Source organism: Abrus precatorius, unplaced genomic scaffold (genome assembly GCF_003935025.1).
Source record: "Abrus precatorius isolate BTA unplaced genomic scaffold, Abrus_2018 Scaffold9, whole genome shotgun sequence".
Classification (NCBI taxonomy): domain Eukaryota; kingdom Viridiplantae; phylum Streptophyta; class Magnoliopsida; order Fabales; family Fabaceae; genus Abrus; species Abrus precatorius.
This window is the reverse complement of record NW_020874439.1, coordinates 23,083,707-23,101,519: the sequence shown is the minus strand read 5'-3', so window position 1 is coordinate 23,101,519 and position 17,813 is coordinate 23,083,707. Positions and strand designations below refer to the sequence as shown.

General features: G+C 31.3%; 1 protein-coding gene across 1 annotated transcript; it reads right to left on the bottom strand.

Annotated features, from left to right (window-relative positions):
- Positions 1-130: 130 nt before the first annotated feature.
- On the bottom strand, positions 131-2,388 carry LOC113849575 (putative receptor-like protein kinase At1g72540). The gene is made up of 5 exons (XM_027479576.1): positions 1,913-2,388; positions 1,687-1,822; positions 1,390-1,526; positions 1,149-1,272; positions 131-1,052 (listed from the first exon to the last, which is right to left on the bottom strand). The coding sequence occupies exons 1-5, from the start codon at positions 2,294-2,296 to the stop codon at positions 442-444; spliced, it is 1,392 nt and encodes a 463-aa protein (XP_027335377.1). The 5' UTR covers positions 2,297-2,388; the 3' UTR covers positions 131-441.
- Between the last annotated feature and the right edge of the window lie 15,425 nt (positions 2,389-17,813).

Below are 17,813 nucleotides of genomic sequence, written 5' to 3'. Positions count from 1 at the left end.
ATTAAAAAACCATTAAGCTTTTAGGTTATGTGCGTGTAATTAGGATTAATTTAAAGAAGGACATTGTATAATGAAAAAAAAAAAAAAACATGTTGAAAATTCTGAAAAGAAAATATCAAAATCAAAGTAGACAAAAACAAAAAAACCTTTAGTTGCATGACGTACAATACATTTCCCTTTCTTCCCGAGTTATTGTTGTTACTATAACAAAACTTCCCTCAAGTTCCTTGTATTCTTATCATCAAGTTCTCAAATTAAACAATGTCACAAGAATTATTTTAAAATTCCATAACATATTTTCAATGGAACTATATAATATTGAAAAAAATATTTACGAGTCATTGTTTGATCTGAGAACTCAATGGTAAAATACAAGGAATTTGACCTATATATATTTTTTCTCCTATCTTTAGCTATGATTACGTCATGAAGAATTGAAGATCAATCTAGTGCATCTCCTTGTGGTGCTTGTTTGGGAGAATAGAGACTGGTACCAAGAGTCTTATACAGAGCAGTGTCAGAGTAAACAGCACGAGACCTTAATGGCTTAACCCTACGTCTATTGCTACGACTTTTGCGTTGCCTGTGGTGACCCTTCTCCTTTTTCTTTTCCTCTTCTTTAGTTTTTACATCAACTTCATTGATCTCAATCTCATCATGGCCATTTTCTGTTCCTTTTGCATTATTCACTTTGAGTGAATCTTCATTGGGTACAACATAAACAAAATGGCCAATTGGGATATCTTTCAATTCCATGAGAGGCTCTAAGGTCTTAACCACGGTTCGCATAGTGGGTCTACTCTTTGCATGATAGCTTAGACATTGATAAGCCAAGGCTGCAAATTTTTTAGCCCCTTCAATTGAGTATTGATCATCAAGTCTTGGGTCAATTATTCTTTCAAGTTTGTGGGAGTCCTTCAATTGAGGCCTTGCCCATTCTACCAAATCTTGCTCTCTAGTGGGTCTTTTCTTGTCCACTGATTTCTTTCCTGTGAGAAGCTCTAAGAGAACAACTCCAAAGCTATATACATCGCTCATTGTTGTCAAATGGCCTAAGGAAGAAATAAAAGGCATGATGAGTTAATAAAATGAAATTTTGGTGAATGAAATTAAAGGGGTTGGTTTAAATTTGGTTTTGAATGGAATACCTGTCATTATATACTCAGGAGCAGCATAACCACGGGTACCCATCACACGAGTTGTAACATGTGTTTGGTCTTTTTCTGGTCCATCTATTGCTAAACCAAAATCTGAGAGCTTGGCATTGTAATCCTGAAAAATAAAATGGCTTGTACATGTCAGTTTGTGTTGCTTCTAATGAACTAAAACATAGTGATCACTTGAATAGTATTGATAGATTGAATGCAAAAAAGGCTAATGAGAACTTACAGCATCCAATAGAATGTTTGAGGCCTTAACATCTCTATATATGACTGGTTTTTCTTCTTCATGAAGAAAAGCAAGTCCCTTTGCAGCTCCAATTGCGATTTTGATTCTTGTTAGCCAAGGCAAGGTTGCTAAATAACCTGCATTTTAGAAGGATAACTGTTTTGTAAGAAATCATTGAAAAACCGCAATTGTATAGTTGAAAGTTATTTTAACTGTTCCAAACCATCTTTTGTTTCACTTTTTTTTTTCCCTTTTTCTTTCATAATGAGAGCCAATTATAGAAAGACATGCATGTACCTTTGAAAAGCTTCTCCTCTAGATTGCCCCGCTCCATGTATTCATACACAAGAAGCCTGTGCTCATCTTCACAGCAATATCCAATTAAGTTAACCAGATGGCGATGCTTCAACTGCCCCAGAAAGATTACTTCAGCCTATATAGTACAAAAAAAATTGGTCAATTTCACCACTTGAAACGAAGAAGAATATCGATAGTAAAATTGAGATGTTAAGCCAATTCTTACCAACCACTCCCTGTGGCCTTGTTTTCCATCCAAGTTCAAGGCCTTAACTGCAACAGCCTGTGCTTCCAATCTAGGCCTAAGATTGTCATCTATAAACCCTTTATATACCTTCCCAAACCCCCCTTCCCCTAGAAAGTTTGATTTGCTGAAGTTGTGTGTGATCTCTTTGAGCTCTTGACAAGTGAAAATATGAAGATTTGATCCCACAAGAGAATTGGACAAATCACTCATGATAGAGAGTGATGAGTAATTGCTTAAATCAGAGAGGGAGATTCTACTTGAAGATGTTTTTTTGGAAACTATATTTGGAGCTTCCAAAGAAGGGTTCTTAGCTTGAAAACAGCCAAGTACTAAGGATTTCCATTGAAGCCTCTTTGAAGGCATTTTCTGTTAAGCTCTATGTGCCGGCTCAAGTGTGTTTGATAGCTTTATCAACAACTGCTAAATTAAGTTTAGATGGCTCACCTTTTATAGGTTATAATACCAAGGCTTTGAGGTTTCGGGGTAATTTTTAAAAAGACTTTGATAAAGAAGCCGAAAACTTTATTTTATTTCATTTTATCCTTGTTTTTTTTCCTCCCGTGTAGGCCAGTGTGATCGATGAAATCTACCTAAATTATGTCACTTGATCCATGACTTTGCCTATATTATAAAATTCTAAATGCCCACCATTTTAAAGTAATGTAAACGGTATTAACTTGGTTTTGGTTTCTGTTTCGGTTTCAATCCTATTATTTTTATCCTTGTGCTAAAATGTATTTATTAAGTGAATTCATTTGACGGAAATTAGAAATAATTAATTGACTTAATTCCATGGATGAAAATAACATCATCAAAGAAGCTTCTTTGATTAGAATCATGTGGCCAGTTTCTTCATCCAATAAAATTCCAGATACAGTGGAAACAAGTGGTTCCAAAGATGCCAAGCTCGTCAACCTTGATTCCTCGCCGGTTGCATTATACTGCTCCCTGTCGCAGGCTCATAGGTTCCCTGTTTTTCAATGTCTTACTATACTACTCGACTATTATTAACATGTACTGGTATAAGGTATCACAAATGTACCCTTAACATTCAGGAAATTTGTATTAATTAAGATGTCTCACGTTATGTAAAAATATAAACAAAATATTTTTTATAAAATTTGGATAATTTTCTTTACTTTTTTAAGTCTGTTTTTGGGGTTGGGTTGAGTTTTATCTAATTTATAAAAAAAAAAATACTAGTGTCTTATGAAAAACATATTGTGATTTTTTTAAATTAAGATGAGAGATCTTAACAGTACACACTTCTAGCTAGCATGAGTGGAGAATGATGTTTAAAAATAAGCATGAGTAATAATAAATATACTAAAATGTTATAATTTATCTAATTATATGAATTTTTTTTGTTGTGTTGGCATAAAAATTAGAAGATAAAAGTAAAAATTGTAAAATACAGTTATTCAAATTGTTAATAAATGGTCCAACATGTATATTTGTCCAATAGGGTATGACATGACATATGCAAAGATGACGGAAATATTTGCACCCGTAAACTACTATACGAATTATCCACAACGGGAAGAAAGATGGATACCATTGAGTAATGCTGGCATTATTATATACTAATATAAGCCTCTTAACATTTATTTAAAAAATGTTTATAATATTTAATAAAAAATTAAAAAAATTAAATAAAATGAAAATTTTGATAATAAATTCCCTGTTAAAAATATTTATTAACTAAATTTTTTATTTATAATAAATAAAAATAGATAAAAATATAAATATTAAACATTTAAATTCATGATAAATTTGTCTAAATTCAAATAAATAAACACATAAAATAATAATATATCACATTCATACTTGTAGATAATAATTTGTTTATATTTTTAAATATATTGTATGTGTTATATACTTTTTATCATTTTATAATGAGATAAAAAAATTTAAATGATTTTGTAGTAAATAAACATGTAAAGATACATACACACTCTAATTTGAATTTAGCTCACTCTTAAAATTAATTTTTAAGAAGAGAATTAGCTCAGTCTTATAAGTATTATTCTGACCCTATTCTTAGTTTATGCGAATATTTTAACAATTTAAATAAAATAAATAAATTATTTTTAATTTATAAAAAAATTATTCGTTTATTATATTCGTTTTTTTAACTCAAAATGTATCCAAACTTATCTGTATTTATTTAAGTATTACCCGAACTAGGTGATTGGAATGGAAATAAACAACTCAGCGGAGCGATCTTAAAGTATTGAGAAACCATGGTTACTACTCGGATGGCGGAACATGGTATTTCAAAGAAGGTATATCCAAATATATACATAGGCCACTTGGTACGAGATAAATTGGACATATTTAGTTTAGAAAAAAAAAAAGTTGACCATATATAAAATAATAAAAATTAATTTGAGTGTTAATCGATTTAGTACCACTTAAGTAAAATTTTAAATTTAAATTTTTATATATATAAAAAAAATTAATAATAAATTTATTTATCTCATTCGGATGTATAACTCGAATTAAGTTTAAATTAAATTCAAAGAGAAAAAAAAATTGGACATATTTAGACAACAATTTGGGAAGCAGGCAACAGCAAGCTGGAAGCAGCAAGATTCGATAACAAAAATAATGGAAATCACGTAGCACTTGTTCTAGGTATGAAGTGCGTTAGTGTCTTCTGATTAAAAGTTAAAAGATAATTTCAATTGGTCGTATGGAAAAATGGGGTCCCACCCTAATTGACTTTGAATATTGACACCACAAATTCCTTTGGACGTTCAGACCATTGAATGGAGTTGTTGGAAGCTATGTCACTCGCTTGTCTTGTTGCTATTTATCACATTCTAATAAGCTATTTCTTTGCAATTTCATCCTCTCCTGCTCTTTTCGGGATAAAGCGATTCCCTCGTGTTTCGCTTCTTCCCAATTTCCCAGGTTATATCCTACGTGTGCTCGTTTTCTGCGGCACATACATATGAACGTAGGGAATATGCAGTGTCTAAGAAGAACCTTTTCTTTTTGGGTCAGATGAAGAGAGGTTCATGAAATATGAACAACGTGAAACTTTTATAAAGTAGTATCCACCGAATAGGTTATCTATTTAGCTTTAATGATTAGGGGACATGTCTCAGAATTTGTTATCATTGTAAGTTATCTATAATATTAATTAAGAAAACTATACATACACTACTAATTATGTTTAGTTATAATCTTTATACTGAAATTTTTCTCTTAAAGCCGGTAACATTATATAGATCGATAGATAGATACCAGTTATGTGTCTTAAAGCTCATTAATTTTGAGTGATGGTTAGTATAATACTCCCTGAATTTAAGTGAAATTACACTTAATATCTTTCTTGTTTTTCACTATTCAAATTTCCCTCAATTAATAAATTAAAAAAAATAAAATAAGCTTTTCTATTTAATAGTTATTAGTTGAAATATTTAATAGTTTGTCTTTTCGCATAAAATAAATATAAATTTATACTTTTTGAATATGATGACTTTTTGTATTCCTTGGAATTACTTGTAAAGATATCATACAAAAGTATTACAACAGTAGTAAATTAAAATGGTTTATTTTTATTAAAAATGTAAAATTTATACGATTTCATATAAGTACATAATTTTCTTAGAAAAGTATTTAGTTTGATAAATGTTTTAAGTGAAAATATAATACGAAGAAGAAAAAGAAACTCCAAATATTAATGATGGGATTAAATTCCAAACACAGATCCTATATTTCTGTAAGCTGCCATGAACCGGCAACGTTTTATTTTGCTGAGGCTTCGCTTTGGATGATGATCATTATAACGTCAAAGAAGAAAAAGAAAATTCGTGATGCACCAGAGTGTAGATCGATTACACTGTCACTATGCATCTGCTGCTAGGGCTGTATTGAATTATTATTTGTTTGAATGAATACATATAAGTCGGCTTAGTGGAAACCGATCACACATTCGATTCATTTTAATGTGTATTTTCAATGTTATACAAATTTTAAAAATAAGAAATTTAAAGAAAAATATATACATCAATCACCTAAATTTACTTTTCTTTTATAAGAAATGAAATCTTTAAAAGATTTCTCTTTTCGTCAATTTTGAGAACCCATGACAAAAAGTAAAGAGAGTATTTTAAACTTATTCTAATCCTTTTACTAACATGGTTAGATATCAAATGTGAATGCATCTCTTAATAAAAACCAAACTATATAATTCAACATTTTGTAGTGGACTATGGCTTGTTATTTGACTGAAATTGACTTTTAGGTCGCCTACTTAAATAGTGGTTAGTAATAATCGCTTTGTATAAAATACTAAGAGAGCGGTTTCGCCTCAATTGCTCTCTAATATTTACTTCTGAGAGCGGTTCAAATGAAACCGCTCTCTTATATGGACTTCTGATCAAATGGAATCGCTCTCTTATATGGACTTCTGAGAGCAGTTGTTAAATAACCGCTCTAAGAAGTATATATTAGAGAGCGGTTCCAAATGAACTGCTCTCATAAGTCCATATTATAGAGCGGTTATGAATCATAACCGCTCTCAGATGTATTTTTAAAACTCTAATCTAGTTATCCCTGTCGCCCTGCCAAGTCTGTATACTTCAAAATTCTCTTTGTTCGGTGTTTTTTGAGAAATTTTTGCAGAGGAACAAGCACACCTGACATTGCAATCGAAAATTGAAAGTATATTCATAATCGTTTCTTTGTTTTGTGGCCATGTTTGGACATTCGCATTCTCTCATTCTCTCTGTTCACTGATACGTACATATGTTTTTGACGTTGAACAATGACAACGTCTTCTCCATTTTTGGTCCTAGCTGAACTGCGACAAATTTGCACTTCTTTCTTAATTCCAGGTTAGTGCATGCTGTTGTGTTTATAATTTGTATGAATTGAATATTGTTAACATGTTGACCATTGCTGCCGCGTGAACAAAGAGTATGAAATTACTTCTAATTTTGTAAAAGTTGATATGGGCAGGTTCAATCTTAGTATGTTAACCTCTGAAATGTTGTTGGAATGGTTTTTTAGGATTTGTTGAACATGATATTAGGACAGTGGTTAGTTATAATGCAAGAGCATATTGTTGTGTTTGTTAACCTATGATATTAGGATTTTTAAAATTTTTATATTCTTATTTATTTTGCCCCCGAAATGTATATTTCCTCTGTGTATGAATGAATTTGATGTTGTATTGTAGAATGTGATGAATGCATGATTATTGTTAGTTATTAAACTTGGTAGGATATGACTTCAAATGTAAAATTGAGTAAAACCATAGTCTCCCATTTGAGATTGAAAATAATGATTTATTAAACATTATTTTCAATCTCAAATTGTCCAAGTTGGACAGTTTGTGAACAAACTTATTCATTATCTTGTTAGCATTTGCTTCTCATAATGTTGTATTTAATATTTAACAAAATTTGAGTTTGAAGCATTTCTCATTGTCTCTTAGTGCATGCTTGATTGAGGTAAATCATCTCATATATTTCAAGTTGTGTACTATGAGACTAATGCGAAATGCTGCCCAAATTTTATCAAGTAAAAAAATACAACATTTAAGTAGCATTTGTTAATTAAGGTTGAAAAAAAGTTAGTTCTCAAATGGGATAGGGCCCTACCATGGGAGAGTTAATAAGATATTCACATTTATAATTATCGTAATCGTAGTTGGAGTAAATATGGATCGAAGTTTGATGGTAGCTGATAGTTTAAGTGAAGAATACGAAGACGGAGTCAAATAGTTTATTAGATTTGTGATTAAGAATGCAACTGATGTCAACCTTATTCCCTGTCCTTGTTGGTGTTGTTTGAATATGTTACAAGTAAATGCGGAAGAATTAAAAAGAACATCTAATGTGCAATGGGATAGATGAAAAATATGCTTGTTGGACAAAGCATGATGAGATACAAGGTGAAAGTACATCAACTAACATGGAATCAAGTGTCAATTACTCAGAGACATTTAGAACGAATGAGAATGATTATGCTGAACAAATTCTAAATGTTGTTAAAGAAGATCTTAGAGATTGTCCAAAGATGTTTGAGAGGCTGAAAGATGATGCAGAAACACCATTGTATAATGGATGTACAAACTTCTCAAGATTGAGTTCTGTTTTAAAGCTTTATAACTTAAAAGCCTCGAATGGATGGACTGATAAGAGCTTCACAGAGCTGCTAAGTTTATTACATGAGATGCTGCCAGAGGATAATGTGCTACCGAAGAGAACATATGAGGCTAAACAAGTACTTGCTTCCATTGGATTGACCCATGAAAAGATACATGCTTGTTCTAATGACTGCATTTTGTTCTGAAATGAGTATGCATCACTAAGGAAATGTCCAAAGTGTAATGTATCACAATACCTAAAGAAAGGCACAACACTTGCGAAGGTCGTGTGGTATTTTTCACTAATACTGAGGTTAAGACGTCTTTTTCGCAGTGCAGAAAATGCAAAGCAGATGACTTGACATGCTGAAGGCCGAATTAGAGATGAAAAGCTTAGGCATCCAGCAGATTCTCCGCATTGAAAAAAATTTGACCCCATGAAGAGTTTGCAACTGAAACAAGGAATATACGTTTTGCATTAGCAACCGATGGAATGAATCCACATGGCATGCAAAGTAGCACCCATAGTACATGGCCCGTGATCTTAATAATGTATAACCTACCTCCATGGCTTTGCATGAAGCAAAAATATATGATGTTTTCTTTGTTAATCTCTGGTCCTAAACAACCTGGAAATGACATTGATGTGTACTTGTCTCCTTTAATTGAAGATTTGAAGTTGTTGTAAGATAATGACATAGAAGTATATAACGGATATAGAGATGAAAATTTCACGGTGAAGGCAATGTTGTATGGAACAATTAATGACTTTTCTGCATATGGAAATCTTTCTGGTTACAGCATCAAAGGTCAATGTGCATGTCCAATATGTCAGGGAAAAACAGATTATGTAAGACTAGACCATTGTCACAAAAATATTTTCATGGGACATCGTAAGTGGTTGTCAAAAAAGCATCCTTTCAGAAAAATAAAAAAAGCTTTTAATGGAAGTTGTGAAGATCGACGATGTCCTTATTTGAAGAGTGGAGAAGAAATATTTGATGAGGTTAAACATATAAAAACAACATTTGAAAAACCTTTTGCCAAACAAATTCCAACCGCAGGTTGGAAGAAGATGTCAATTTTCTTTCAGTTACCATACTAGAAATAGACACTTTGTTGATGTTATGCATGTTGAAAAAAATATTTGTGAAAGTGTGATTGGTACATTATTAAACATTGTGAGAAAAAAGAAATATGGCGTCAATGCAAGACTTGACTTGGTAAAGTTGGGAATACGATCCGATTTGGCTCCAATGAAAAAGGGAAATTGGACCTTTTTACCGCCAACAACATGTACCCTGTCTAGATATGAGAAATGTGCTTTATGTGAGACTCTTTATTCAGTTAAGGTTTCAGAGGGGTATTCATCAAACATTAAAAGTCTTGTATCACTTAAAGACCTAAAGTTAAAAGGATTGAAGTCTCATGATTGTCATATATTAATAGAGAATTTAATTCCTGTTATTATATGGTCTATTCTACCCAAGAAGGTTCGCATGAAAATCACGAAGTTGTGTTTCTTTTTTAAGGCAATATGTAGCAAAGTGATTGATCCTGTGAGACTACCATGTTTGCAAAACCAAATAGCTGAAACTTTATGTGAGCTGGAAATGTATTTTTTACCGTCATTCTTTGATATCATGGTTCATTTGACTATTCACTTGGTGGAAGAGACAAAATTGTGTGGCCCTGCATATATGCGATGGATGTATTCCGTTGAAAGATATATGAAGGATTTAAAAGGGTATGTTAAGAATAGAAGCAGACCAGATGGTTATATTGCTGAATGATATTTAGTGGAAGAAGCAGTGGAATTTTGCAATGAATACCTGTTAAATGTTGAATCTGTGGCATTCCAAAATCACGTCACACAGGAAGGACTTTAGGGGAAGGTAGCAGTGGTTGTCAACAAATAGAGGTTCTTAGACTGCAATGGGAACAAACACACTTGTATGTATTACAAAACACTCTTGAAATTGAACCATATATAAGCTTGCACAAAGAAACACTGAAGCGTAAAAATCCTTCCAGAGATGAGAATTGGATAACAAAAGAACATAACCAACGATTCATTGGATGGCTATAAGAACATGTTGGTGAATAGTTGAAATAGAATAACAATTCGGTGTCAGAAATGATTCAATGGTTGTCAAAAGGTCCTTGTATTGATGCCTTTTTATACAGTTCGTACTTAGTCAATGGTTTCACATTTTACACAAAACAGCATGACGACCAAAGCACAATGCAGAATAGTGGGGTCACTCTGGTAGCTGAATCATTGCATATCTCCAGTGCAAAGGATAAAAATCCAATATATGCAAATATGTCATACTTTGGAGTCATTGAATATATATGGGAGTTGGATTACACTAACTTTCGTGTAGCAATCTTTGGATGCAAGTGGGTAGAGCGGTTCAGTCTTAACTGCTCTCCAAAGTACTTTATTTTGTAGAGTGATTACACGTTTAATCGCTCTCTTAGTGAACTTCTGAGAGCGGTTAACTGCGTAACCGCTCTCCAAAATATACATTTGAGAGCAATTAAAATGAAGATATTGGATAACACGTGATTTTAAAGCGCCACTAACTGCTCTCTTAATTCAAACAGAACCGCTCTTACATCTCGTTTTTTACGTAGTGTTATTCTAATTATTTAAAGAAAAAAAACACAAATCCTTTTAAAATTTTCAAATATTAAATATCTGTATATGAACAAAACCTTTTTTTTAATAGTCATTTAATATTTTATACAAAATTTTTAAAATTAAATTAGTCAGTAGCTACTGGGTAGTAAAAATATTAGTTCGTATAATTTCACTAAATCGAACTACGATTCAACTACACTTTAAAAAAATATATAATGTACATATTTATAAGTTTATACAATACATTAAATAGTAATGTAACGCACTAATAAAATGATTTGCATTTATAATCAAATAATAATACAACATATTCAAGTTTAATAATAAACATCACAGTTATACGTTCACAATAATAAATAGCAGCTTAAGTTGAAACAAAACATAACATAGTGGTAAAAAGCACGTAATCTAACCTTTAGAAAAGTCTTAAAACGACATCATTTGAGTTTTAGCTTTTTCCTCAATTAAAATTTTAATAATTTTCATTTCATTATTTATTGTTAAGTTTTTCCAGAGACGAGTCCTTCTCAATTGTTTTTTAAGTACTAAAACAGTCCCTTCATTTATAAGAGACTCATTAAAAAAAAATATAGACCTTATGTTAAAGAATTCTACCATAAGGAATTGTTAGATTCACCAGAAGAGAAAATCTAGGCATCTGTATGTTATAAAAAGGAAACAACAGATAATTATAACCAGAAAGTCGTATTAAGAGCTAATTATCCTATATATATAACAAAGAGGGTCAATTTAATCGTTCATAATTTTTCATCTTTTATATATGGCAAGTCATTAAATTTTCATCAAATTTATTTTGTGAGTCCTACAATTACTTACAATAAGTCTTTATTTAATAAAAATTAAGCATTATTCTTTTCAATATAATGAATTGTAACATTAACAAAAAATCCAAATTATATACGGTGAGAAATCAATTTTTACTATATAATTATATAAAAAAAATTAAAATCAGTTTAATTGTAATTATAATCTTACAACCACATTTAATTAAATAATTAAATTATATTTCTTCCACTGCCTTTTTCTTCAAAAGAAGTGTTATATATATCACTTGAAATGGTAAACAAGGATAATAATAAATGAATAGAGAAGAATTTCAAACAAAAATCTAGTAAAAAATTCTCAAAACTATTCAAAACAAAATTTATTTATATTTAAATAAAATTAAAAAAAAATATTATGCAAAGATTTTATATTTATACATAAAAAGTTTTGTTAATTTTAACTATTAGAACTAAAGATAAGCAATTAATAATAATAAAATTTTATTAAAAAAATAAATATCTTAATATAATAATTTTTTTTTTATCAAAATTTTCTATTTATAAATATTTAAATTTAATTTTTATGGTTGATGTTAACAAAATTTTAATATAAATTACATTATAATTATCATTTTCTTGAAAATATGGAAAGTGTGGCACCCACGAGGAGTACATAAAATTTCGGCGACGAAGGGTCAACCCGTTTTTCTGTCATTCGATAATTCATTTTAACTTTTGGTCAATAATTGTTGTTTGAAGTCTTTGAGGGAGCTAAAGGCCTACAGCCACGAACGGAACATTAGTAGGATGACCAAGTCTTCTCTATTCCTTAAAATATTTTTCAGTTTTTAAATGACCAAAAAGAAGATTAATAAATTATTACATTACTCATAAACTTGAGTATTATATATTATATCAACTGTTGTAATTTTTTTTATATTAAATAGTATTAATTTTTTTAATTAAACTATTAATTCTACTATATCTTAATATAAAATTAATAATAACGACTATTTTATGTGCGAAAGAGGATACTAAATTTTTTTATTATGAAAAGTACTGTAAATTTTATCATTAAAAATTAGTTATTAATAGTTTAGATTAAAAATTAGAGCTTTAAATAAACGGAAAAAATCATTGAGTGTCTAAAATTTGAGTTAGAATCTTTTGCAGCAATTGTAGTATGCGGTTGGTGTATTTTTATATTTTTGTTTAAGAAAAAAATTATTTAAATAAAAATATAAAAAATCATTAACGACAAATTGCATTTTGGTGAAATCAACTTAGATGAATTAATATTTCGTATAGAACTCATTTTTATAATTTATACACAATTTTTAAAGGGTACATAAAGTGACCTTGAAAGTTAATTAGTCTTTCAAGAACTTGACTTACCTCAACAGAATTAATCGGTTCCATTATACTTTTTTCTTGGTATGCTTACTTTTATGTTCTTTAGTCTTAAAAAATACTATTAATATATTATTTTAAATTTGTTTTTAACACCTTTTTTGAATGGTCCATTTTTTTAAAATATTAAAGTACTTCAAATTTTGTTTTTAAATATCATTTTGATTTTCTTTTAAAATAAAACAACCGTAAGTCATAAAGTATGTTTAAAAGAATACATCACAAGTATTTTTCTTCATTTTTTCAACCTTTTCTTTTTACACTATTCTTTAACGTTTTTCTCATTCTTTACCAAGTCAATATATTTTTTTTTCAAAGTCATCATTGTTCTTATAATATCTAGGTTACGATCTTACATCCAAGTTACGTCACATACAACCGCAATACGTTTGGTCATGCAATTAAATTATTGCATATATTATCATAATTTTATTATATTTTCTAATTACTTTATAATATTTTCTAAGTCGTCTAACTTGTCACTTGGTAAGTTACCAAGCATGAGCTGAACTGTGGATGATGGCTGCTTTTTGAAAATGGAGTAGGTGGTGTCCTTCATCAGAGCCATATCCATTCCAAGGTTCCAACGGCGTCGTTTTTTGGACAATAATTAGTAATCAATTATTAGTCAATATTATGAAAGATCCCACACTTTTTTAGAGTTATCAATGAGAGGGAATTGAATTACGTATTATAATATATTCTCTGTTTTTATGTACATTAGCATTTTGCAAAATATATTCATATACATAAAAGTGGTTATATTATTTACTTTAAAGTAAAATTAATTTTTGCATTTTTTAATTAAAATAAACGTTCTAACATAAATATGTGACTTAAATTAATTGACACGTACATGTCAATCCATTATATATATATATTTATATACTTGTATTTATACCTGCATTTTTACTAAATGAAATATATTTACTTTTAATATACATTTTGTTATAAACAACAAAATAAACATAATTTATGAGATCACGAATGGTAATTATATATATATATATATATATATATATATATATATATATATTATATATATATATATATATTAAAAAAAATACACTCTTCAGTATATTTTATATGAATGATGATTTTTAAATTAAGATAATTTAATGAATAACTTCGGCACCTAAGACACTCATTAATGAATAATAATTTATTAATAATGTGTTTTAAAAAATGTATAAACTAATATTTTTTAATAAAATTTAGAGTTGACTTTTTTTTTTTATAGACAAAACAAATCTTATTAAAAAGAGTTCAAGGGGAACTCAAAACTCATATATACAAAAAAATTACTTACTCAGAGAAATAAAAAGTAAAAATATACTTATGCAAAATTAAGACAGATGTAATTTTGTGGGTTCAAATACCAATTAGTTAACATAATAGTTTCTCCCTTACTAACAAGTGATAATCATTTCCAGGATCTCAGAATAATAGAATCTAGGACTTCCCTCTCATCCAAAACACCATTGGAAAATATAATTCTATTTCTATGCAACCACAAAGACCACATTGTACTTACTCAAATAATTAATAAGCATATTCCTTCTCTTTTACTACAGCCAACACCAACCCAAGAAAGCAAGTGAGTCGATAAATCTGAAGGCAAAACCAGTGAGAATCCAAGCCAACGCGCAGCAAAGTACCAGATTTTAGATGAAACTGAGCACGTTAAAAATAAATGAGTTGGAAGTTCCTCAAAACCATGACAGAAACAACAAGTTATATCATCAATTTGAACACCACGATCAATCAGTAAACCTTTACAAGGAAGTGCATTCATCAACAATTGCCAAGAAAAAACCAGACACTTAAGAGGGACTTTCCCTCTCCATAGCCTTTGCAAGACATCTATCGTACATTGATCTACACTATTAGGACCACCAAAAAGTTCAAATAGTCATGAATACGCAGATTGCACTGAATAACAACCTGAAGAATCTGCCTTCCATACCCATTTATCTTCTTGTAGTAACTTAATAGAAAATCCATCCACAAGCTCCAACAAAAGATTAAAGCTCAAGATCTCATGTTGAAAGAGTCCTCTTCGCCAACTAACATTCCAAACTCATCTAGTGCCATCATAAAAACCATTCTCCAATACACGTGATTCAGCATTTCTCGCCACTGCAAATAATCGCAGAAATGCTTCACACAATCACACCCCTCCTACCCACTTATCTCTCCAAAAAAGAGTGTGTAAATCTGCACCCACACTTCTATCAAACTTCTCATCCAGCCATGAAACTCCAACAAATCACGCCACCACAAAGAACATCTGTTGTGAACTGATGAACGCTGAAGAGAAGAAGCTAATCTTCCATATCTAGATTTCAACACCCGCACCCACAATGAACTAGAATAGTTAACACCTCGCCACAACCATTTACCAAGAAGCGCCCAATTAAACCACTGCACATTCCTAATGCCCAAGCCACCATTCTTCCGCGGTCTACATACAGTTTTCCATTTCACCCAGGGGATTTTAGATCCATCCTTAACACCCTTCCATAAAAAATTCCGTTGGATAGTGACAATTTCCTTTATTACCGACTTCGGCACCTTAAAAAAGGATAACGAGTGCAATGACATAGAATTAAGAACGACATTAATCAAAGTCACCCTACCTCCAATCGATAAATACCTATGCTTCCATGACGCTAACCACTTTTTAAGAGCCTCTAACATACCCTTCCATGCACTAGGCTTTCTCGGGTTAACACCTAACTGTAACCCGAGATACTTTAATGGGAAACTACCAATCTTACAATGTAGGAACTCCGCAGCCAAATTTTCAAAGTCATCACCAGTGTTAATCCCCAATACAAAAGATTTATGGAAGTTAATTTTCATACCTGACATTAATTCAAAGCTACGCAATACTGCTTTCAAAGTCCACAAATTCTACACCGAAGTCTCTCTCATAATCAATGTGTCATCCGCAAACTGCAGCAAAGAAATATCTGGTCCCCCTTCCCTAATCGTCACACTAGAGAACAACCCACAAGTCACTGCCTTCCGCATAAGAACTCCTAACCCTTCCGCTGCCACAAGAAAAAGAAAAGGGGCAAGAGGATCCCCCTGTTTTAGGCCCCGCTCAATATAAACCTCCAATGTAGGACAACTATTAATCAAAGTTGATAGGCTTCCCCCCCCCCACACACACAAGCTTCCATCCAACTAACCCATTTGTCTGAAAATCCAAAGCTACGTAACATAAACAAAAGATATCTCCACTCTATCGAATCATACGCCTTCTCATAATCAAGCTTTAACACAAAACACCTCTTATTATACCTCTGCACATAATCAACTGCTTCATTAGCCACAAGTACACTATCTAACATGTTCCTTCCCGGGATAAAGGCTGATTGTTCTTCTGAAATTATTGAATCCAAAACTCCTTTCAACCTATTTGCCAAGAGCTTGGAAACAATCTTATAAAGACAACTTAATAATGAGATAGGCCGAAAATTAGATATCTGTTGTGGGTAAGACACTTTTGGCACAAGTGCTACAAAATAAGATAATAAAGACCTAGATAGCTTCCCATTTCTACAAAATTCAGTAAGCATACCTATCACTTCTTCCTTGATCACTCCCCAAAACCTCTTAAGGAACACAAAATTGAAACCATCAGGCCCCGGACTTTTATCACCCTCACACTCCAAAATCATCTTTCCCACTTCCTCCTCCGAAAAAGCATTAACAAGCTCCTCATTCTGTAGAACAGAGTCTCTTAGTAAATTATTAATATCAATAGTAGGTCGAAGCAACTTCTACTACTAAAATGAGCCGCAAAATAGGACACCACACCTGTTTTAATCTCATTAACCTCTTCGACACATCTCTCTCCAATTTGGAGCGCATGTATATTATTTCGTCGCCGCCTCCCATTAATACATAAATGAAAGAACTTTATATTTAAATCACCCTCTTTCCCCCATCTCACCCGAGCTTTTTGGGCTATGAGACTCTCTCTATTCTTCCTAGCCTTCCAAATATCACCCACCAACATTTGTTGATGCTTCTTCTTCACATCGAAAAGTTCTATCATAGAATTTTTATCATCAATCAAGCTCAACTCAGTTGTCAAATCAAAGATCACCTTATCAACATTTCCAAATACCTCAATATTCCATTTTTTTTAATGCAATCTTAACATTCCTTAACCTCTGGCTAGCTCTCTGGGCAGCCCATGGGAGGGTAATATCTCTTTTCCACGATTTCTCCCCCACCTCCACAACTTCTTTATGAGTCAGCCAACAATTATTAAATTGAAACGGCTTCGGACCCCAGTTAACCACTTTGTGCTTAAGAATAATGGGATAATGATCAGACACATCTCTGCTCAGAACCTGAATAAAACCATCTCCCCAGTAATCAAGCCAGGAACTAGAAATAAGGACTCTATCTAGTCTGCTCATCATAGAAGCATCCCCTTTTATCCATGTAAATTTTTTACCCACAAGTGGAAGATCCACAAGTTCTATTTCCTGAATGAAAGAATTGAAGCCTTCTATTTCAGAGATATTATAGTCTGCCTGACAACCCTTCCTCTCTGTCACTTGTCTCACAGCATTGAAGTCACCCAATATACACCACATAAATTTGCCAAGACCCCTTCTTGATATGAGCAAATCATCCCATAAATTTAGAGTTGACTTCTCTGTATCTTTACAATTGAATCAAAAAATTATGAATACTTTAATTACAATATATAAAGCATGTCTGTTAGACAATTTAAAAGATTGCTAATAAAATTTAAAAAAAACATTATTATCTCTTAGTTTAGAGGGGATGAGATAATATAATATTTCAAGTATTATATGATTAATGCTGGATCCTAGGAATCCTAGACTCATATATTAAAACTATTAATTGTTTCATATGGTTGCGACCGAGGGGTTTAGATTATTTTTG